Here is a 21,472-nt window from a genome sequence, read left to right as displayed (position 1 = left end):
ACCAAATAGGCTGCGGTGCAGGCTGAGGTGATGTCGAATAGTTTTCCTATTCGCTGGCAACGCAGCGACGAACGAGTGGATTCGCTCGCACTCCACAGAGGGAGTTGCTTTGAATCTGAGAATCAGACGACTTCAAGTGATAAAATGTGTATGGAAGAAAAGTAAAAAACACTATATACTTGAAGTTTGTATGTGTGTCGGCATTTGGTTGTGTGTATATGCATCGTGAATGCAGTTTGGTACAAGGTCGTCGGTTTGCCCGAGTGGTCTAAGGGGTCACGTTCAGGTCGTGATGTATTCGTACGCGTGGGTTCAAATCCCACAGCCGACATTTTTGCCTAAATTGCACTACAAGCTCTGCATTCACAAAAACCTCCCAAAGATTATATCTCCATCCCGGGCTCATTTGGCACTTCAAATTCCCTCCGCGCCTCATAGAATATGCTCAACATATATCTTATATATTTATGCTTATTTACGTCATTTAACACATCGGCGCGTCATTTTATCTCGGATTCGACTGGCTCCTGCTCGACAAATTGCTACCTGTTCTTCCTCATTCGACGCATGCGGGTAAAAAGCCGCACTATTTTGTACGATTTTTTACACATGGACCTAGTAGCACGATTTGTCAAATTTGAAGTGCAATATTTACACGATGCAAATATTGAAACGATTATTTGAACTATTCTTTTGGAGCTCCCGCGCTGTCCTCTATCTATGCACCGATTATGAGCGAATTTTTATTTCAGACTCATTTCGACACTCGGCCCTGCCTGCGTCGCTATTTTGATAAAAACAGCATTTTCCAGATAGCAATTCAGATAGCAATTCGGCGGTTAAAAATTGGACCTAGATCGAACTACCTTTAAAAAAGTCACGCGTAACCTGATGGCGTATCGTGGTCAACAAAGCATGTATCACTGAATTGAAAATCACCTCAAGGTCGATAAATGGACACGAGGTGCCCGCGTCGTCGAGAGTTATTAATAGTGGATATGCCTACACTAATTCGTACTACGAGTGAAATCGACACAAAAGCATATTTATTGTGTACGTAGCGGGTGAAAGCGTGACATGCAGGATCTTGAGAAGAGACTTTATATTTTGAGCAAAGATGAAAGACAATTAAACATTAATTATTGTTGTAGAAATAACAAATAACGCCTGGTGTGCGTTTTCGTAACGAAAGCGATCCGAGGAGCAATGGCCACAAAGGTCTCATGTGCGCGTCTCAAGACTTGCCCGAGCTGGTTTGAGAAAGCATGGTCGTCGCTTCCAGTGGGCATCGGCAGTCGGCTGTTTGTGTCTCTCCAGCGCTGTGACCAGGTCGCTCTTATGCTTTCAAGTCGAACGATCTGGCACGACGCCCAAGCATCCGAGGTTGGCATTCGACGACAACCAACTCACACCAATTAATACGTAGATGTGGGAGCTTGTGGGGACAGAGCTGTTCCATCTCTCGTGGAGTCGACATGGATCGTGGCGCACTGATTCCTGGGCAAAGTACGATGCGTTGTCTGCGGCCACGGCGGTCTGCACATATGTGCTCGGTCAAAACGCATTTAGCCTCGGGTACATCAACCGAGAAATCAAGGAGCGTATTCAGTCGCAGTTACTCGCGATGGTGCAGCTCACGGCAAATGTTTACGACACGGTGACGCGCGACGAGCTCGGGCGCCGCCACGTCATCAAGGTCCTCCTGCGCCTTCTGAGCTCCAACGTCATGGGCATTTGCGACGTCGCGTGCACGGCATTGGGCAACTGCGTTGCGCAGAGCACGTCGTCTTCCAACCAAGTCGAGGTGCCATCGCCGTTTGTGGCCGTAATTGACCAATTGCGGGGTCCTTTGAGTGTATAAATCCGTTTGAACTAAGCATTCCTGACGGTAGGCGACCGCGCGCTAAAGGAGCTCCTCCTCTCACCACGCGTTGCCGAGTGCGGCCCCGGGCCCACAAAGCATGCCTCGCGCGCCCTTGTCAACATGCTCTTCCCCAACGCAAGCATTGTGTGCCTCGACATTGACGTCTGGGAAGGCTACATCGTCGCCAAGCAGGCAAACGAGCGCCTCGACGACACCCTCGCTATGCCTGTCCATGAATCGTGGCGCATCTCGTACCGCCTCGGCAGTGGGCGACAGTACATGGAAGGCTCGATGAAGCTCTCAACGTGCATGCGGCATGGCGCCGGCGTGTCGAGCAAAGGCGAGTCCTTCCGGGTCGACGGGGCCCGACACGAGCGCAACGGTGTGCACAATTGGACCTTTGAGACCTCGTTTGACAACGACGGCCGGCCGTACGGCCCACTCCCGATTTCGCACATGGCGTTCTGGTCGTCGCAGCACGCGGATCTCATGTGGGGCGTCTGGGAAGTCGGCGCGTCGCACCAGCAGCACAAGCTCGGCACGGGCGGTGTCTTCTTCATGCACGCCACCCACGCACCCTCGTTCTATTAGTATCAAGACATCAAGGACACGGAACCTTTCTCATTTTTTTTATCGCACGCGTCGAGAGCAAGGATATCAGTGCGATGCACGCTGTTTCGAAGGAGTTGCTCCTATTGTTGACCTGTCAAATCGGATATTTCCGGCGCAGCCTTGCGCTTCGATGCCCAACCTCTCAGAGTGGATACAAATAAATACCCGAGGATCTTTCCAGCAGGATGCAACAGCCGCCGCAGCCCGAGCAGCCCGCGCCCGTGGGCCTACCGCCGACGCACGTCCGCCCACCAACGATCGTCACGGGGCATAGCGTCACGTTCGACGACGCGGCGCCGACGACGGCGGAAGTGACGACCGAGAAGCGCAACCAGTCCAAGTACGACTTTGTCAAGGTCCGCGTCTGGGTCGAGGACCACTTTTACGTGCTCTCGCGCTACTTGGTCTGCCGCGCGCTCGTCTCGACCAAGATCAACTCGCGCGACGCGGTGACCATCTCGCTCGAGCTCAAGAAGGTCGCCATCCTCTCGCGCTACGGTCTCACGGCCGTTCTCGTAGACGCTCGTGGACCTGGGCCTCGCCGACATCAAGCAAGAGCAGTTTGAAAACTTCTTGTACAAGACGATGCTCGTGTATGGCTACGGCGAGTCGCACGTCGAGTGCTACCGCATGATGAGCACGTACGTGGTTTCAACACTTCGTTCGTTCCGTCGTGTATTCAGGCGCGTAGGTTCCATCGAACGCGCACGCCGCTGCTCATCATCTTGGCCGGCACATCGTGCATGGGCAAGTCGACGCTCGCGACCAAGGTACGTACTACGAGGATGGTCTCGACGTCTTTGCCACTCGTTGTGCAACATAGCTCGCGGACCGCATGAACCTCTCGAGCGTGCTCCAAACCGACCTCATTTTCGAGCTCATGTGCAACTTTTCCGGGTATGTTGTCGTCGTCCATGGCCGCGCCTCGTCGTCGTTGCTCATGGCGCGTAGGCGCTCGGAAACCTCGTTCTCAGACACGGTCTTTGCGTCCGAAGCCGAGTTGCTGCAGCAGTATGCGGCCGACTGCGACATTGTGCGCAAGGGCGTCACGAGCGACATTGACAAGTGCCTCAAGGAAGGCAAGTCGCTCATCATCGAGGGGCTGCACGTGGACCCGCGTCTGTACGAGAAGGAGGTGTCCAACCTCGCGTCTGGCGGCATCGTTGTGCCGTTCCTCCTCACGCTCGACGCCGACGACCACAAGGCGTTCATCGAAGCGTCGCCCGACCCGCGCTACAAGCTCGAGAAAGCTCCCAACTGCTTCAAGAACCTTCAAGTCGTGCAAAAGGCGCTTCTGGACAAGAAAGGGTCGTTTACGCAGGTGCACGTCAACACGCACTCGTTCAAGAGCACGCTCGACGAGCTCCACGACATGGTCCTCCAGCGGATCCAAGAGGCGTATCGCCATCGATCCAATTTGTCATAAGCCACTCTGTACAGCCCATGGAACAGAAAAGAGTTGATATTAGGTGCCTTAGAACATATCAAATGGGTTCGTCGACGCGTGCACGGCCGGTGGCGCCCTACTCCATTCACATTCCATGAATTGATCGACATATAAGATAGTACGACGTACGGGGGCTGCTGCGGAAAGCCGTACGGCATGTGCTGCGACGGGAACGTTTGGTTGGACGAGCCATAGTGCATGGACGGGTTCGAGCCAAAGTGAGGTGTTGATGCCGGCGTCGACTTGATGCCAATGTCAAGCGACGCAAACGGGTCCACGATCGCGCTCACGTCGGCCTTCTGCTGGCTTCCGTACGCATGCGGCTTGCCCGGGTGCAGCGGCGGCGACGCGTGGTCGAACGGCGTCAACGTCGGATAGCTCGTCGTGCTTGCCCCCGAGTGATACAACGTCGAGTTGGTTTTCCCCGGCGACGCGGTGGGCTGCTGGTGTTTGTTGGCCGGTGGCGGGTGGCCCCACATGTCGATTGGCGCGGCGGGCGGCTTGACGACCGGCGCTGGCACCGCGTCAAAGAGAGAGTCGAACGCGTTGAAGGGATCGAGTGGCGCGGTCGAGGTTTGCGCAAATGGATCCGAGACAGACGTGCTGTGGCGCGGTGGCGTCGGCGCAAACGGATCGGCGATGACATTTTGGCGCGGTGGAGTGAAGGGCGCGCTCACGGACGTGCGCGCCGGCGACGAAAAGATGTCCCGCGCCGGCTGCGGCGATGTAAAGCCAGCAAACGGGTCTTGGATCGGCGCGGAGAACGCCGCGAACGGGTCGGCTGTCTGCGGCGCGTCGTCAAACGCACCAAACGGGTTCTGGGCAATAAACGGATTGGGCGTTGGAGGCGAAAACGCCGGGAAAGACGCCGGGCTCGCAACGGCGGGCGGTGGCGTCGCTTGGACGGACTGCGTGTCTAATGTCCATGGATGTATGAGATAACCTGCAGCAATATGCCGCGTCACACACGGTCGCCCAACAGATTGGTGTTGAAGAACGGTGACGCGCCGGTCGTACCTCCTCGGACAGGAGACGCAAAAAAGTCGACTTGGACCGGCGCCGGCTTGCTCAAGGATGAAAAATCGGCGTCAAACCCACTCGACGTCGATGCAAACGGCGAAAAGTCGGCGTTTGACGCAGCGACCGAGCCAAACTGGCTGAAATCGGCAAACTCCGCCGTCGGCGCCGGCGACGCGGGCGTCGTGTGGCCGCTCGTCGTGCTGCCAAAGCTCGAGAAATCACCAAAGGCGACGCTCGTTTGCTGGTTCGCCGTGGGCGGTGGCAAGTGAAAAGGGTTAAAGTCCGTCGTCACCACGGGCGTCGGCGCAGGCGTCTTGGTGGCAACGGGCTTGGGCGCCTCCTTCTTGGGCTCTTCGTGCACCCAGCTAGTACCATTGCGTCAGCTACGTTCCGTGCAAGCTGCGTACCGTCGGTCGATGTACGTGTCGCGAATAAAGTTGCGAATGCGGTCGCGCGCGTTGAGATTCGAGCTCGGCTGGGTGTTGATGTCAAAGCGTGCGAGCCAGTACTTGCGCGCCGCCTGGATAGCGTGTGTGAGGCAATCGTATCAAGCGCATGGGCGTACGTCGTTGCCGCCGTGCTTGACAATGTTGAAAACCTCCGTGTCGGTGAACGACGACATGGAAATGGACTTGATCCGGTGCGAAAATTCGCGGCTATATAGGTGCTAAGCAATGACTTTGATGGGCTCACGTACTGGAGGCCGCTGCACGCGGTGCAGACGAACGTGTTGAAGTCGAGGCAGACGTATTGTGGGCCCTACGCATCCTGTGAGCCCATGGCGCATTGGCCGCACGCGCACCATCTCGTTGCAGTCAAAGCATCGGCGGTTGCTTTGGGACGACTTTTGGAAGTCGCGGATGGCCTTGATGTGCTTCTCGTCGAGGGTCTTGGCGTCGGCTGGCATCGCTTCCTTCCGTCGGCCGCTCCTCGGTTGCCACTTGGCAATTTAAAAACTTGAGAGCGTCCAAATTAGCAGCAAACGCCCAACCCGATTTCTTCGACGGTATTTTTATCCTCGACGCATACAAAGTTTCATAGAGTCGGCACGTGGGCAAAAGAAATGGCGACCTCGCGCCGTATTTTTATCCCGCGCATGCGTTCTCGGAGGTTCTCGGCAGAGAAACCCGTGCATAGTCAAAGCAAGAGCTTTCTTGGAGCCCACCATCTTGGATCGAGGACGAGCGCCTTCAGATCAACCGTTTTAACCCACGCAATTGAGTTCTGCATATATCCCACGTGGCGCCATGTACTGTTCTTGCAGCTGGTACCGTCGACACCACGCCGCCGCCCATCGCCCTCCGTGGTAGCTCAACCCAAAGCTGTTGTGGCACCGCAGCATCACGGTATCGAGTACCTCGACATGCAGGTGCGGTCGAGCCAAGCGCTGAAATGACATCCGATCTTCGCCGACTGCCGAGGCTTGTGCACAGGAGCTGCTACAGCCACCGATAGAGCCACGTCGGACGGGAATGGCGAGACGATTTCGTTTGGCGCCAGCATCGATCCTAGTATCAAACAGCAACGGATTGGAAGACATCCGGACGCATCTGAGTGGCGACTTTACGTGGCTCGTGACTGACGCAGTCAGCCTCACATCGACTACTAGTAGGATCGAAGCGAGCTATCGAAGCGATAACAACGCCTTGAAAAGGTCCGACGAGACCGCCCCGCAACCAGCTCATTGCTGCTGGAGGCCCGCGAGAAGAGGTCTCCTCTTGGGATGTGATATCATGGCGCGGTACCTTGCACGCTTGTGGCGCAATTGGGGCGTGCCCATCTTGTGGGCAGAAAGCACTGACCGGGTGTCGCGATCTTTCGACGCCAAAAGATTTCGCCCAATCATATCCGAGCGTCATGAATGGACCAATGGTAAGGCGGGAATTGGCGTGCACCAATCGGCGATCGATCCGTTTAAGTGCGCGGTCGCATTTTACCCATCGTCCATATCTCGGAAATCCATCGCGGCCACCAACCGAGGACCTCATCATGCGCTGCTGCCAAATCGTCATGGGCCCCGCGGGCACGGGCAAGGTACCTCGCTGCACATGCGCTGCCATGAACTCATAATAGCTTCTAGTCGACCTACTGCAAGAACATGCACGAGCACTGCGCCACGACCGGGCGCATGACGTACGTCGTGAACCTCGACCCGGCGGCCGAGACCTTCGACTACCCCGTGGCCTTTGGTAACGCGCGAGCGCACCATCGGCACAGCACTCACATGATGCGCTGTAGACATTCGCGACCTGATTTCGCTCGAGGATGTCATGGAAGAGCTTGGCTACGGCCCCAACGGCGGCCTCGTCTACTGCATGGAGTGCGTCTTGCAAGCGAGCCCGACACAAAAGACTCATGCGAATCGTGTGTAGGTACTTGATCCAGAACCTCGACTGGCTCCAGGACCTTCTCGTCGAGTACAGCGACGACGACTACTTCATCTTCGACTGCCCTGGTACACGATCCCATGGGATCACGTCGTCCTAGCTGCTTTTCCATAGGCCAAATTGAGCTCTACTCGCATCTCCCGGTGATGAAGTCGCTCTGCGCGGCCTTGGGCGACTGGGGCTTCTCGATCTGCGGCGTCTACCTTGTACGTGCCACGAACGCATGGTCGACCGCCAACTCATGCATTTGTTCTGTCCAGATCGACTCGCTTTTCATTTCGGACCCGAGCAAGTTTATCTCGGGCGTGCTCTGCTCGCTCTCGGCCATGGTGCAGCTCGAGTTGCCCCATGTCAACGTACGTGCCATCGACCGCCGAAATTCCTCGCCTCACACCCCTCAGGTCTTGACCAAGTGCGACTTGGCCGACGAGCTCGAAATCGAAAAGTACCTGGACCCGTCCTCGGGCTACCTTCTCGAGAGCTTGACGCAAGCGACGAACGACAAGTGGCAGCCATTGAGCCGCGCCGTGTGCAACGTGGTGCGTTCTCGCCTCCACCTTGGCGTGCCTTGACCTGTGAGCTTGTAGATCAACGACTACAGCATGGTGGCCTTCGTACCCATGAACATTACGGACGAAGGCAGCATGGACGTCGTCTTGCAGCACATTGACCACGCGATCAACTATGGCGAAGACCTGGAGCCCAAGGTCCGTCGCTGCTGCAGCTTCACCGCTCATCATCATGCTTGTAGGAGCCCAAGGACGATTTCGGCGACGACGAATAAATTGCCAAGGGTTGCGTCCTTGAAAATATATTATATTGCAGAGGTCTTTCCCATTTGATTTCCGGCGGGATGAACGAGAGCGCTGCGTGGGAGGCCGAGCGCGCCGAGCTGCAGCAGCAGGTCCGCGTCCACAAGACCGAGGCCAGCGTCCTCGCCAAGCGCTTCCGCCTCCTCCAGCAGACGCTCCAGGAGCAGCAGGTCGTGCTCGAGAAGTACCAGCGGGCGCTGCGCCGCCTCCAGAAGGCCAAGAAGACGCCGCCGACGGAAACGACCACCCTGGAGCCGGCCAAGACAACGACGGCAGCCAACCCGACCGAGATGGCGTTCCCCAAGCGAACCGAGACGAGCGCGCCACGACCAGCCGAGACAAAGGTCCCCAAGACCCTCCGCGCCCAGACGTTTGCAGCGATCCGGCAAGCCGCGTCTCCTGGCCGCGACGTCCCTTTCAAGCGGAAGCGCACCCGCGACGAGGACGACTTGACAGCACCAGTACACCGTGCGAAGCCTTCAGCCCATTCCTCCACATCCTCGCGCCATCGTCCAAGCACAGCTGCTCCGTCGTCCGCGCGGCCGTCACCACCTGCGCTACCGAGTACCGTGGCTGCACGTCCTGCGTACGAGAACGTGCAACGTCCGGAGAATCGACCGACGACGACCGGCACCAAGCCATATGGGTATATCGAAGTCGTCCGGAAGCGCGACGAGCGGGCGGCGCTGCCCGGCCACGCATGCTCGCAGTGCGCCGAGTACTTTGCCGCGCTCGGCGAAGGCTTTGAGGGCCAGCGCGACCTCTGCTCCAGGCACCGCGCGCGCTTTGAGCCCTACTCGACGCCCGAGGACTTTTGGCGCCTTACGTTTCCAGACTCGATGTAATCGCACACATGTATTACTATACTCAATAGGCGAGCAGGTGGCAGTAGCTGCCGCAGACGGTACAGTGCAGCGGGTCGGCGCCCGAATGCGCAGAGTAGAACGTCGGTGCCGTCTCGACGTTGGCAAAGCTGCCGCACAAGGTGCACTTCCACACGGACGCGGTCGAAACGAGCCGAAAGCTCAGAAAACTACGCTCGGCGGCGTGACCCTTGGCGCAGACCGGTTCCAAAATCGACGCTGTCAGTGGCACGGGCCCCGCGCACAACTCGCACGCTTCGCGAACAGGCAGCTCGCCCGCCCCCGTGTCCAGGCGCGCAATGTCGGCCACCGTGCCGTACGCCGTGTAGAGTTGGCGCAGGGCCGTGCGCGTGTTGGGCTTGAGCGCAAACGAGACGGGCGCGGCGTCGGGGTTGCGCGTCGAGAGGTGCCAGAGGTAGTCGGCCATGAGGAGAGCGGCGACGTGCGTATCTGGGTCGAGCGACGCAGCTGTCGACGCCGTCAGCACATGTCGCTCGGCCGCGTGCGCTAGAATCACCGGCACGACCCACGCCGGGCACTCTTTCTGCGACGCCGGAACCGTGCTCCAGATCTGGTACGCGGCTTGCAGAAGGGTCGGGGCCGCCCAAGCGTCGCTGTGGTCCAGCCGGGTGTACTGGGACGCGAGCGCGTCTGCAACCGGTCGATACATGGGCCGGACGCCGGTCGTGTCGGCGTGAAGCGACCGCAGCTCCGCCTCCTTGGCCGTGCACGCCACCAAGTCGTGGTAGCAGAGCGCGAGTACGTCAAAGAGCGAATCGAGGCGCGCCGGCGTCGCAGCGAGCGCGGTTCGCAGCGTCTCGGCCAGCGTCGGCGCGTCCTTGGCGAGCGGCGTGGCAAAGTGCTCGAGGCCGCCACTCACGCGACTGTACGTCGTGTCCTACTACACATGAGACCACGCTTTGGGGCCGGACCGCTACCGCTTGGGTCGTCCGGCACGGGCGCGCGGCCGGCGGCACAATGTACGTGCACGAGATTTGGGCGTCATTTGGCGAGATGCTGAGACCGTACACGGGGTACCCTTTGGTCGGCAGGTTCCTACGCACAGAGGTGTAGTACGATGCAGGAGAGAACATTGCGACGTACGGAGCCACGGCCGGCGAGCCATCGGGATGCCATGCCTTGACCGCACCGTCAATCGCGCACGAGAAGAGCGTGTTGTCGCGGGCTTGCACGGCGAGGACCGAGATGGTTCCGTCGTGGGCAGGCCACACGACCGGCACTTGGTCGTTCTCGCCAGCAATGGACCACGCCGAGAGCGTGCCGCCGAACGCTGCAAACACATGGTTGGCGCCCACAGCGATACTCACAATTGGTGCGGGCCGCGGGACAGTCCAGACGCGGCGGAGCGATCCATCGGCCACAACAATGGACAAGATGTGACTGCTGGCGGTCGCCACATACAATGTCTCGCCATCGGACGACCACGATGCGCTCGTGGGCCACCCATGAACGCCCGTGTCGACCTCGACCCGGGGCGTCTTCTCGAGGTAGCCGGACCGGAGCAGATCAAAGTGCCAGATCGTTGTGAGCCGGCGACCGCAGATCGCAAGCAGCGACGTCGACGACCATGCGAAACACGTCGTTGCCATAAAGTCGCACTGCTCGGCGTACGAAAGTTCGGCCTTGCGCCGCTTGGGGGCGCGTGGCAGCGGCACGAGGATGGAAGGATCGTCGGGCAGCGGGCCGTAGCGGGGCATGACCTTGGCCATGTGCGCGGCCACGATGTCCGAGAGCACGGCGCAGCATTCCCAGTTCAGGTTCAGTGACGATGGAAAGTGCAGCAAGATGCGATTCGCCGTCGTCAAGGCCAGAAGGGCACACGCTGCATTGGGCGCCGAGCCTACGCACGTCAGGTGAGAGATGCCTGCTGGATTCGATCTATCCTGTACCGCGCGGGCCCCACGACGCTTGAAGGAAGACGTCGACGTCGGGCTTGGCCATCGAGAGCTCGCGCGGGTTGGCGCTCGTGACAGCTTCGAACGAGTTCATGATGCGGTACATGATCGTGCCCGGCGCCTCGACGGCAGTCGGCGTCGCCTCTGAAAACGCGGGTGGCGGCAGTGGATACCGCGTGTTCGCTGGCCGCTTGGAGAGCGCAATGTTGGTGCGCGAGACAAACGGCGGCTGCAGCAGGTAGCGGCAGAGGTCCTTGTTGACAAAGGTCGAGATCATGATGCCGTCGTGGACGACGACGGCGAGCTTGCCGTCCATGGACCAGTACACATTGTTGGGCTGCAGAGGCGCGCCAGAGAGATGCTCGGCGGCAACGCAGTCCGGCGTCGGCGTGAAGACGCCAGACATGCTGTTGTTGCCGGCGCCCTCAAACGCGTCCGAGGTCTCGGTGGCCATCGTATCGGTGAAAGCTCCAACCCAGAACGCGCCGGTGCCATTGGCTGTAAATGCTGCCTCTTTGACATCTCGGATTGGCTTATACCTTTTAATTGTAGCCAATGAAGTGAAACGATTATGCCATGCCCGATACAACCCGCTGCCAGCACGGCAACAGCGCGGCAATGGGAGTCCGACGCGCTAGCCCACTACACGCTGGATCCATGCTGTATACAATAAATACACTGGATCGAGAAAGGCCTGTCGCTTGCTCGTGCAGACCGCGCAGGACGGCGAAAAGCGTTGCAGGACATGCACAAAGCGTGCATTCAAGGTCATACACATCGGCAGCACCTGCTGGCTCGTCCAGCTGATACCCACCAGGATACCCTCTCGCGGCGACGCCTCCTGACCGAGGCCATCGCAAGCCCCCGCGCGCCGTAGTAACGTTGTTGGCGCCAACGCCCAATTGTACCGAATATGCGCGCCGTTTGATTGGTTGCTCGTATTTGGCTGGTCCAATCCAAGAGGCCATTCGACACCTTGGTTGGCTGGGAGAATCATGGCGCCGGTACCGAACCCGCGCAAGCCGACGACCAAGATCCCGGCGGCGACGAAGCTCGAGATCCTCGAGCGTCACAGCAGCGGCGAGCGCGTGCGCGACCTCGCTCTCGAGTACGGCGTGCACCACACGTCGATCGTCTCGTGGGCAGCGCGCATCGACAAGATCCGAGCCATCGCTGCCCGCGGGCCGCCTGCCAAGACGGCCTTTGTGCCCATCACGATCGCCACCAAGGTCGACGCCATTGCGCGCATACAGCGGGGCGAGCGCATCCTCGCCGTGGCACACTCGATCAGCGCGACCTCGAGCGCAGTCAAGTCGTGGGTCCGCGACGCGCCCCGGATCCGAGCTGTCGCCACGGCCGCCGGCCTCGACGTAGCGCTCTCGCAGCCAAGCAATGCGTTTGCGACAACTCGGCCAATGAAGCGCGCCCGCTACGACGAGGTCGAGACAAAGGCGGACCGGTCGCTGGCGTCCTTCTACAACGATGGCCATGCGGCGTCTGCGATGGACGAAACAGACGCAAACATCAAGGACGTGGTCAGCGCCCCGTCTGCGCCCTTGTCGCCTGCGTGGGACTCGTCGCCGCCCTCGGCGCTGCAGCGATCCCAGCGATCGGTTGGCGCCAACGACCTCATGACTGCATACAACGACCACACGTTTGACGAAGCAAGCATCAAAACCGATTCCTTTTTGGACACTCGCGTGCTGGACGCCGACGATGTCGACGACGACGACGACGACGAAAAGGCGACGGTCGGTGCGCACTCGCACGCGCGCCGGCACCACTGGATCGCGTACAAGGCCGCGCAACGCCGGTGCGACTGCCCGCGCTGTGTCTATGCGCGCTTTGATCCGCACCGCGTCGCAGCGCCAGCGACCTACGCGTGCAAATCCCGCGGCTGCGACGAGGCCTTTTCCACGCAAGGCGCGCTCGTGGCCCACCAGCTCACGGTCCATCGCAGCAGCGTGTACCCGATCTCGAAGCGGTCGCACATGGACTGTCTCGAGACGCAGCAAGAGTGCAAGGCGGCGCCGCCACCGACCGTCTACATTTTTTTGCAGTACGACCACCCCACACTTCCGCCGATCCAGAACGTCGATGTCATGGCCGAGCACTGGCGCGTCAAGGCGCGCTGCGGCGGGATCCAAACTCTCCGGCCGCACGAGATCCGCCCGCGAAAGCGCAGCCGCCAAGTCGGCGTCGCCCGCACGGCCAAGATGGAGCACGCGCTCTACAACGTGTTTCTCGAGGCGTGCAGCCGGTGGCAGTGGGGCGGCCACGACGAGCGCCAAGCGCAGTTTGAGGAAGCGTACGCTTTTTACGCGCGGTGCGTCGTCACCAAGCACCACACACCGACCAACGCACCGTCGTTCAACCTCGTGGGCCAAGGGCGCAACTGGCTACGATCTGCCAACGACTTATTTTAACGCAAGACGACCATTGAACTTCGCTATTGTGTGTTCTTGGCTGCGACGTCGCGTCCATCACTCACGACGCGTGAACGAAAACGATGCAACCGTCGTCGTTCCGCAGTAGTTGCGACGGCGTCGATCGTGGGATCGTTGGGATCATGCTGCCGCTGGTCTCCTCCTGCTCCTGGTCGACATCGTGGCGCAGAGTTCCTAGTCGTCGTTGCTATGCTGGACGCTAAGAACGCAGCTTAGAGGTTTGGGATGACCTGCCACAATGAACGGGTACGTGGCAGCACCTGCGGTTTTGGCGCGTAACCGTTCTGTACCCTTTCGCCGACCAATCCGCGCACGCGGGCTCGGACGCATGGCGCGTCACGCCTCGACCTCGATATAAATAGATTCGAAGCCTGCACCCTGCTTCTTTCTGCCGTGGATCTTCCGGATAAAAGCATTTTATGCGGATATCGAACGGAACGCATTCTCGGTGACATGTATTCTCAGAGGGAATCGCGTGGCAGCATGGCTGTGGCCAAGCCGTAAGTATAAAAAGAGAGAGGTTTCCACTCAGATCTGGGAGCTGGAACATCATCATCCGCTTGACCCATTTTCCCAAGATCGCGCGATGGTCGAGTGCGAGCAAGCGCCTGCCGCCCTGCGAAGCAGCGTGGACACGGCAGACGACGGCTACATGAGCCCAAGCGACTCGGCCGCCATGGCCTCGTGGCTCCTGGTCGACGACGACGACGACGCCGACGACGCGGTCTTGCCCCGACGAAAGCACGACGTCTCGGGCTTGCCATGGACATGCAGCAACTGCGGTGTCTCGTTCTACTCGCTCCGGTCCGTCATGGCCGACGACTGCTACTGCTCGGGCGAATGCAAGTGGAGCGTGATCCTCTTCCGCGAAATGGACTCCCGGAGTCTCTGCTATGGCTCCAAGGCCAAGGCGTCCGCCACCTACGACGCGCTGCCCGAGACAGTGCGCTACGTCGCGCCGCTTCCGTTCTAGTCGTCTCGTTGTCTTGCCTCTTGCTCTATCTGTACCATACCACGACCCTGCACTGTGCTTACATAGAGTGTCCTTTGCTCCGCCATGATGTCTACACCGCTCTAGTTCATGAACGAAAAAATGCAGCGACGCAATCGACGGAGAACTTGTGTATGTGTGCTTGAGTCCATTACGCATCCTGCTGCAGCACGGGCAGCGACGCGACGACAAGCTTGAGCAACTCGCGCGTCGGCTTCTTGCGATAGGCTGTTTGCTTGGAGATCGCGCACCAGAGCTCGCCGTGGCGCGGCTCTGCCTGCACGCAGCGCTCGAGCACGCTGCTTCGTTGGCTCTCGTTGCCGTCCTTGAGCTCAAACGCATAGTACGTGGCCCAGCCGTCGCCAAAGTCGGGGTTCAGCTGCACCGTGCGCTCGAGCCACTTGCGCGCCTTGGTGATCTTGCGCTCGTGCCAAAAGAGTTTGGCGACCGAGAGACACACGGACGGGTCGTTGTCCTTCTTCTTGAGCGCCTCGAGGGACACGCGCTTCTTCTGCGTCCGCGGCGCCATGTCGATCGACGCGGCCAGCAAGAGCCCCGAGTCCGGGCAGTCCTACACCGTATTTTGAGTGCATCCAGAAGCACTCTGTATTTCGTGTACCTGAAGCGCCTTGGCGAGGAGGTTTTCCTGGCCCTTGACGTTGGCGTGCCGGCCCTCAAGGCGAATGGCTTCGAGCCAGAGGAGGTCGTTCTTCGGGTTGCGGAGGCGCGCCACCTCGAGCACCGATCGGGCCTTTGTCGCGCCCTGGAGCTTTTCTTCGAGGCGGCTCGAGAGGCGCCAGAGCGGCACCGACTTGGGACACGCGGCGATCCCGTCGCGGTACGCCTGGCGCGCCGCCTCCCACTGCTCGTGGTCTTCGTAAAACTGGCCGGCCATCATGTAGAGCTTATCAAAGCTCTTGTAGTTGGCCATGCCCGACTTGAGAAGGTCCTCTTCGGCCGCGCCGCGCTCTGTTTCGCGCTCGAGGAGCACCGACTTCATCCAGACGCGGGCCGTGGGCGCGACCGACCGCGCCTTCGCCAGAAGGGCCCGTGCGCGCGCAATCTCGTTGTTTTCCCACTCGAGCTTGACGGCTGCGAGCCAGATCTCTTCGCTGTTGGGGTTGGCGCTGAACGCTCTGCGCAGAATCGAGCGCGCGTCCTCGACGCTGCCTTGGAGCCACGCTTCTTTCGCCGCCATGAGCCAGAGCAGCTCGCAGTGCGGGCACGCGGCGATCGACGCGACGAGGAGCTCCATCGCGTGGGCTTTGGACGCTGGCGTGTTGATTTGCTTCTCAAGCGCGACCGCGCGGAGCCAAATCGACTTTTTGGCCGGAAACGTCTCGAGCGCGTGCGCGTAAATGGCCTTGGCCGTCGCAAACGCACTGCGGGCGGTGAACGTCTCGGCGTCGTCCATCCACGTGCGCTTCCGGTCCTCGTCTTCGACGCCCAAGTTCTATCGACCAAACAACATAAGTACTAGCATATGGATCATCAACGTGGACTCACGAGCGTTTGGCGGACGAGCGCAGCGCATGTCAACGGTGCGCCCGCGAGCTCGCATGCTTCCGCTTCCTGGAGCCACGTGTTGCGGTCAATGACCACGTCGTTGCGTGAGAGCGATCGCAGCGCGGCCTGGATGATCTTGTCGACGTTGGCGCCTTTCCCGTTGGCCTCTTCGAGCTTGGCGGCCGCAATCCAGATCGTCGGGTCGGTCGGGATCGTCGTGCGCGCGCGGTTGAGCGTCCGCTTCGCATGGTCGTACGTTTCGAGGCGTGCGAGCGCGAGCCACATGTCGACCGACTCGGGCACGCACTCGACCGCGCGGCCGAGCATGAGCCGCGCGCCGTCCGCGTCTTCGAGCTCGATCACGGCTTTCCAGATCGCGACCGCGCCCGGAATGAACTCGAGCGCGCGCCGGAGCACGAGCTTTGTCGCGTCGTCCGAGCCTTCGAGCTTGGCGGCCGCGAGCCACACCTTGGTGCTGGTCGGGACGTGGCGGACGGCGGTCGCGAGGATCTTCTTGGCGTTCTCAGGCGTCTGTAGGCGCGCGGCTTCGAGCCACACGTCCTCGCTTGTCGGACACGCTTCGCAGCCCGACGCGATGAGGCTGCGCGCTTGGACGAGCTTCCCCGCGACTTCTTCGAGGCGCGCGGCCGCGATCCAGCCCGGCGCGTGCTTGGGGTTGGTGAGCGTCACACTGCGCATGAGGAGACGCGCCTTCTTGATGTCGCCGACCTCGGCGTCGCTCGTGATCTTGAGACTGTTGAGGTCCGTGAGGTACCCTTTCGGGTCGACGACCGTCTGGCCCGAGATCGAGTCGGACATCTTGTCGAGCTTGAGCGAGAGCACGGCGCCGCGCGCTTCGGCGAGGCCCGTGAACGACGACGTCATGCCGCCGACCGTCGACGCGAGGCCGCTCGGCGTGTCCGTGCCAACGACCGTGTTTGTCGTCTGCGCCCGCGCGTCGAGGAGGCTGTCGGGCACCGGCGTGTAGATCTCGGCGCGGCGCTGCTGCTTGTAGCGCAGCGAGTGGTCGCCAATGTCGGGAATTGCCTCCCATTCGGCGTCGCTCACGGTCGAGAGCGTCGTCTTGAGGTCCGCAAACTGGTCCGAGATCTTGGGGCGCTCGCGCCGCGCCTTCTTGATGTCCTCGAGCTGCTTCATCTCGCGCCGGCGCTTCCGCTTCGAGTCCATGCGCTCGTCGATCTTGGCATAAATATCATCGGCCTCTGCGTCGTCCTGGTCGTACGGCGTGTCGTTGAAAAGGCCTGCGCCCGTGTAGCCCGAGAACTCGTCGTAGTTAGTCTCGCTGTAGTCGCCGCGGTCGCCGCTCTCGTCCGTCTCGCGGCCAAAGCCGCCGACGCCAGCTGTGCCAGAGCCACGCCCGCCACCAGGCATGCCAATGGGGATGCCGCCCATCATGAGGCCGCCCGGCGGTGGCGGCGGCGCCGTGCCCCGTCCGCGGCCCATCGCGCCGAGCATGTCCACGGGGTCGTCTGGCCGCGCGGGGCCGATGTCGGACCGCGTCGTGAAGCCGATCGCACCGCGCCCGAGACCGGCGACATAGTTGGCCGGCGCCGCCTGGTCGAACGCCTTCACCCGACGGAACATTGCTGCGCCGTTCAATCAACTGCGCTGGCCGTGATAATCCTAAATACTGTACATGGATTTGACTTGAAATAGTGTGCATATTGGCGCCAACGCCAACGTCGCCGCGGAAGCTCGCCAGGAGCACAGCAATGCAAACATGATGCCATGTACCAATAGAATATACCGGTGTAGGAGGTACCCGTCCATGGTAGACGTCTCGTAGAGGCCGAGCGCTCTGCCGCGTGGACGGCCGAGTCGTCGAGTTCGTGTTGTGGAGGACCGGAACGTGCAACGCGCTCTGTCATCCGCTCGTGGCGGCGACGCGCAGAGCGCCTTGGCGGCGGGCAGTCCTTCCCATGGCGCATAATTGATAGTATGTCAACGGACGGTGTGAGAACTTTCTATCTTGCATCTCGTTTGTCAACGACGTGTTACGTGGCACCACCACAACGTGGCAAGGGCGTACGGTCCAACTCAAAATTTTAGCCGACGCCCAACGAGGAAATGCAGTATCATCCCTTTCCTCTTTGCTACACGATGCGCTTTAGATGGCGCCGCAGGTTGGGCTTTAGCTGGCATGCCGGCGCGCGAGGACAACAGCTCGCACGTGCATGGCTTCCTACACCGGCGTTGACCAACTTGCAGCCATCGCCACTGCCAGCCATGAGTTGCGATACGGCGCCCTCGGCAATTCCAATGCCATCGCCATTATTGCCTGTGCCACAAGAGCGTTTACGGTGGCGGCCAAGCACCCCGAGCGCCTTGCTGCGATGCCAAACCCCACAACACTAAACCTATTATAAGCAAGTTACATCGCGGCTTGTGTTGGAGGCCGTTGTGTACTTGCTTTCATCGGGAACTGCAATCACCACGACCAGAGTGGACCAAGGCCAGCCTCTTTGCGTCTGCGGGGGAAAAGTGCCGGATATGGGCGCTGGTCGCGTTGACGTTGGGCAAGCTGGCGGTTGGGCAAGATGACGCTTGGGCCGGATACTCGTTCTCTACAACTTGATTAACCTTCCGAGAAAGCCTGTATCTTTATGCGGATGGATCCAGTCACTTCGTGTTTGCGATGGACACGATCGGACGGCTGCCGACGGCTCCCGCAAGCGCGCCGCCGTCGGGGAAGAGGAAGAGATCGAAGAAGAAGAAGAAGAACAGACCACCGCGGCTATCAAACACGCGCCGACAGAAGGCAAGGTTGAAGCTCAAGGAGGCTCTCGACCAAGGTACCACGAACCATTTCTGTCTAATGGGTTGCCTAAGTTGCTCTTTGTTTTCGACAGCCGCCTTGGCGGGTTCGGGATTGCCTATGAGCGCAACCGGTCGAGTTCAGGCCGCGACAGCCAGTGCCGCGCCAAGACCCATCAAGGCAGAGGCGGTTGAGATGCCTCAAGCACCGCGACGCGAACAGACTCGATCGATGACGATGCGTGGCGTGGCCAACGCTGCCGTCGAGCGCGCTGGCGATCGACAACAGGCGGCAGCCCCCGCCAGCACGTCGGCCCGAGCGACAAAGGAAGAGACGCGGCCCACGAGAGAATCCCAAGCCAAAGCGGAGCCCCTGGCGGCTCGCGACCACGGTACCGAGTTGCAATCCTGGTCAAAGATGTTCACATAGCTTGTCTTTACTAGGCAATGCCGAGCCAGGTCGGGCCGAGGCCGCGACGGCTAGCGCCGTGCCAAGACACATCAAGGCAGAGGCGGTTGGAATGCCTCAAGCACCGGCAATGCAACGAGTGCCCACTCAAGCGACGACGATCCGTGGCGCGGCCAACGCTGCCGTCGAGCGCGCTGGCAAACGACAGCAGTCGACGGCTCCCGCCAGCAAGCCGACGATGGGAAAGAACATGATGCGGCTCATGGCGAAACGCACTATCAGCGAGGAAATTGAAGCCCGGAAGAAGCAGAGGATGTCGTTGGCCACAGACGCAGGTACGCACGCTAGCATCGAACCAACACAACGATCAGGACTGACAGGCGCCTCGACACGCCGAGCACCGCCCATTTGCAAGCCCGAGCCAGCCATTGCCGCCAGCGAGCCAGCCAATGCCGCCAGCGAGCCAGCCAATGCCGCCAGCGAGCCAGCCAATACCGCCAGCGTGCCCGATGAGAAACGTCATGACACTCGTCTTGGCGGTCAACTGCCGGTCCGGGCCCGCTCCAAAGGTTGTAATTCGTCCATGACGTGCGTTGAGGACCTGCACATGGCGATGGCCAAGCGCTTCAACATGGACCTAACGTGCACGCGGGCGGACGTCGACGCGTTCATTGTCAACAAGCTTGGCCTCGAACTCGGCAAGGGCATTACGGGGCCCGAAGAAAGACGGCTCAAGGATTTCCTTTATCACCACGGGTATCGTTGGAGTCGCAAGACCCTCGCGAAGAGAACGGAGATCAAGCAGACGCCTGGCGGAGACAAGGCCGACGACGTGCGTCGGTTCTGCGCCTCCGAGGGCCTCGGCATGTACCACGTCACGACGGCTGAGAACCCGGGCTTCATCCAGCACGTCATGGCCGTTCACATGCAGCGCGACAAGAGCGAGTACTGTGAAGACGGCGAGTGGCATCCGCTTGACGAGCTCAGCTTCAACTCGCGAACATACGTACGCTACGTCCGCCGTTTTGTGCCCAAATCGGATAAAGAACTTGCGGCAGAAGGCCAAGTCAACCAGAACCAGAACGACGACGCCCAGCACGTCGAACTCATCGACCTCACAACATCGGACAGCGACGAAGACGAGGAAAGCGGCGATGATGACGACGACGAGGAGTACGTTGACGGTGACGAGTAGTCTAACAACAATATATTCTTTTCTTGTGCTGCATTTTGTGCAAAATTTATACATGGAATAAAAGAGCTGCGTAGCCAATCGAACGCTCTTGTGCTGGGCGCAATCAAGTGGCGGCAACGATGGGCGGGCAGCATCCTGACCGTCGAGGGCTTGATATGAATGCGCGTGCAGTAGTACGTCGATACTACATGGCTGCAAAAAGCCTGCTGCGTTGCGACGCGGTCGTTGTGGAGCTGTGGAGGGTCCGCAATGCAATACTGCGCTGTACTAGAAATGTACTAGTATGTCGCACCGGTGCTCGAGGTACAGCGGAAGCTATGCGTCATTCAACTTATTTGCGGCAAAAGCCGAGTTTTACGACCCGCAGCTCTGCGACCTGGATGCTTGACAGCAAGGACGATACGTCTTGGATCACGCATGCGCGCGAAGATGGGTTCATTTGTGAAGAGGTGGGTCCCGCGGGCCATGGACGCATCGGCGTCGCTCACCTTGAAGCCATCTGTGAGCACAATGGTGGCAAGCAGCTCCTGGATAGCCGCCATCGCCACGTCGAAGCCCGGCTGCGCCCGGACGTGGCCAAGGAGTGGGTCATCTTCGAAGCCCGGCTGCGCCCGGAAGATGACCCACTCCTTGGCGGTGACGGGGCAGTCGCGCAGCCATGCCTTGGCGGCCTCGAGGTCTTCCGGCAACGGCGCAGATCCGGCGAGCGGCGTGAGCTTTGTAAAGTCCGGGTGCGTGGCGTAGACGGCCGGTGATGCATCTGTCAAGATCTCGTTGGTCTGCTGGGCCAAGGCGCTGAGCGAGAGCGCGTCGGAAAGGCGCTGCGAAGGCCATCGACGGCGCCTGCAGCATCTTGCCCGCGTCGACGCGCCCGCTGCTGCCGTCGTCCTCGTCGTCGCGCTCGGCGAGGCCAAACTCGGACGCTTCCTCGTTCATCATCTTGCTGTCTGCCATGCTGCTGCGCAAGATGGACGTGCCAGAAATAGGCTGGATCTTCCCTCAAAAATAATAAAAGGTGCACGTTTTTTAAAATATGTTCTTCAACTCCACAAAGGTATTTTAAATACCTCTCTCGGTTAAAAGAACGCGATCTTGGCGATCTTGATGATGGAGGCGAACCACCAAGACCAACAATTTGCAGCATCATTACACCGCTACGTCTCGACGTGTAAACACCGCCGCTTGCTGGTCCGAGGCTCGATCCCACGACCTTATTCTTTCAAGCTCC

At 60.0% G+C, this 21,472-nt stretch overlaps 10 protein-coding genes and 1 non-coding gene across 11 annotated transcripts; 7 read left to right on the top strand and 4 right to left on the bottom strand.

The window, feature by feature from the left end:
• The first annotated feature begins 249 nt into the window (after positions 1 to 249).
• On the top strand, positions 250 to 331 carry SPRG_30059. The gene has a single exon. It is a non-coding gene; the product is annotated as a tRNA-Leu (tRNA).
• A 1,253-nt stretch (positions 332 to 1,584) lies between these two features.
• Positions 1,585 to 2,479, top strand: SPRG_05435 (hypothetical protein). Its single transcript, XM_012344680.1, has 2 exons — positions 1,585 to 1,844; positions 1,893 to 2,479. The coding sequence occupies exons 1-2, from the start codon at positions 1,625 to 1,627 to the stop codon at positions 2,453 to 2,455; spliced, it is 783 nt and encodes a 260-aa protein (XP_012200070.1). The 5' UTR covers positions 1,585 to 1,624; the 3' UTR covers positions 2,456 to 2,479.
• Positions 2,480 to 2,661: 182 nt separating this feature from the next.
• SPRG_05434 (hypothetical protein) lies at positions 2,662 to 3,902 on the top strand (the record flags this gene model as incomplete). The annotated part of the gene is made up of 5 exons (XM_012344679.1): positions 2,662 to 2,952; positions 2,996 to 3,117; positions 3,168 to 3,246; positions 3,300 to 3,373; positions 3,428 to 3,902. The coding sequence occupies 5 exons, from the start codon at positions 2,662 to 2,664 to the stop codon at positions 3,900 to 3,902; spliced, it is 1,041 nt and encodes a 346-aa protein (XP_012200069.1).
• Positions 3,903 to 3,920: 18 nt separating this feature from the next.
• SPRG_05433 (hypothetical protein) lies at positions 3,921 to 5,901 on the bottom strand. The gene is made up of 7 exons (XM_012344678.1): positions 5,746 to 5,901; positions 5,641 to 5,702; positions 5,509 to 5,599; positions 5,351 to 5,463; positions 4,941 to 5,308; positions 4,053 to 4,839; positions 3,921 to 3,999 (listed from the first exon to the last, which is right to left on the bottom strand). Exons 1-7 carry the CDS (start codon positions 5,848 to 5,850, stop codon positions 3,951 to 3,953), a joined length of 1,575 nt encoding a protein of 524 aa, XP_012200068.1. The 5' UTR covers positions 5,851 to 5,901; the 3' UTR covers positions 3,921 to 3,950.
• A 1,031-nt stretch (positions 5,902 to 6,932) lies between these two features.
• On the top strand, positions 6,933 to 8,993 carry SPRG_05432 (hypothetical protein; the record flags this gene model as incomplete). The annotated part of the gene is made up of 9 exons (XM_012344677.1): positions 6,933 to 6,977; positions 7,024 to 7,132; positions 7,182 to 7,263; positions 7,316 to 7,398; positions 7,445 to 7,536; positions 7,591 to 7,686; positions 7,732 to 7,869; positions 7,918 to 8,037; positions 8,193 to 8,993. 9 exons carry the CDS (start codon positions 6,933 to 6,935, stop codon positions 8,985 to 8,987), a joined length of 1,560 nt encoding a protein of 519 aa, XP_012200067.1. The 3' UTR covers positions 8,988 to 8,993.
• On the bottom strand, positions 8,979 to 11,391 carry SPRG_05431 (hypothetical protein). Its single transcript, XM_012344676.1, has 4 exons — positions 10,916 to 11,391; positions 10,110 to 10,866; positions 9,944 to 10,061; positions 8,979 to 9,903 (listed from the first exon to the last, which is right to left on the bottom strand). Exons 1-4 carry the CDS (start codon positions 11,373 to 11,375, stop codon positions 9,010 to 9,012), a joined length of 2,229 nt encoding a protein of 742 aa, XP_012200066.1. The 5' UTR covers positions 11,376 to 11,391; the 3' UTR covers positions 8,979 to 9,009.
• Positions 11,392 to 11,877: 486 nt separating this feature from the next.
• SPRG_05430 (hypothetical protein) lies at positions 11,878 to 13,347 on the top strand (the record flags this gene model as incomplete). Its single annotated transcript, XM_012344675.1, has 1 exon — positions 11,878 to 13,347. The coding sequence occupies exon 1, from the start codon at positions 11,917 to 11,919 to the stop codon at positions 13,345 to 13,347; it is 1,431 nt and encodes a 476-aa protein (XP_012200065.1). The 5' UTR covers positions 11,878 to 11,916.
• Positions 13,348 to 13,913: 566 nt separating this feature from the next.
• On the top strand, positions 13,914 to 14,442 carry SPRG_05429 (hypothetical protein). Its single transcript, XM_012344674.1, has one exon. It carries the CDS (start codon positions 13,955 to 13,957, stop codon positions 14,339 to 14,341), a length of 387 nt encoding a protein of 128 aa, XP_012200064.1. The 5' UTR covers positions 13,914 to 13,954; the 3' UTR covers positions 14,342 to 14,442.
• Positions 14,443 to 14,475: 33 nt separating this feature from the next.
• Positions 14,476 to 17,519, bottom strand: SPRG_05428 (hypothetical protein). Its single transcript, XM_012344673.1, has 3 exons — positions 15,866 to 17,519; positions 14,979 to 15,812; positions 14,476 to 14,930 (listed from the first exon to the last, which is right to left on the bottom strand). Exons 1-3 carry the CDS (start codon positions 17,468 to 17,470, stop codon positions 14,511 to 14,513), a joined length of 2,859 nt encoding a protein of 952 aa, XP_012200063.1. The 5' UTR covers positions 17,471 to 17,519; the 3' UTR covers positions 14,476 to 14,510.
• Positions 17,520 to 19,610: 2,091 nt separating this feature from the next.
• On the top strand, positions 19,611 to 20,244 carry SPRG_05427 (hypothetical protein; the record flags this gene model as incomplete). Its single annotated transcript, XM_012344672.1, has 1 exon — positions 19,611 to 20,244. Exon 1 carries the CDS (start codon positions 19,633 to 19,635, stop codon positions 20,242 to 20,244), a length of 612 nt encoding a protein of 203 aa, XP_012200062.1. The 5' UTR covers positions 19,611 to 19,632.
• Positions 20,245 to 20,575: 331 nt separating this feature from the next.
• SPRG_05426 (hypothetical protein) lies at positions 20,576 to 21,198 on the bottom strand (the record flags this gene model as incomplete). The annotated part of the gene is made up of 3 exons (XM_012344671.1): positions 20,576 to 20,613; positions 20,660 to 21,039; positions 21,083 to 21,198. 3 exons carry the CDS (start codon positions 21,196 to 21,198, stop codon positions 20,576 to 20,578), a joined length of 534 nt encoding a protein of 177 aa, XP_012200061.1.
• Positions 21,199 to 21,472: the final 274 nt, after the last annotated feature.

This window comes from Saprolegnia parasitica (genome assembly GCF_000151545.1).
Source record: "Saprolegnia parasitica CBS 223.65 unplaced genomic scaffold supercont2.19, whole genome shotgun sequence".
NCBI lineage: Eukaryota > Oomycota > Saprolegniomycetes > Saprolegniales > Saprolegniaceae > Saprolegnia > Saprolegnia parasitica.
Note: the sequence above shows the minus strand (reverse complement) of the source record. Positions and strands in the feature narration are given on the sequence as shown.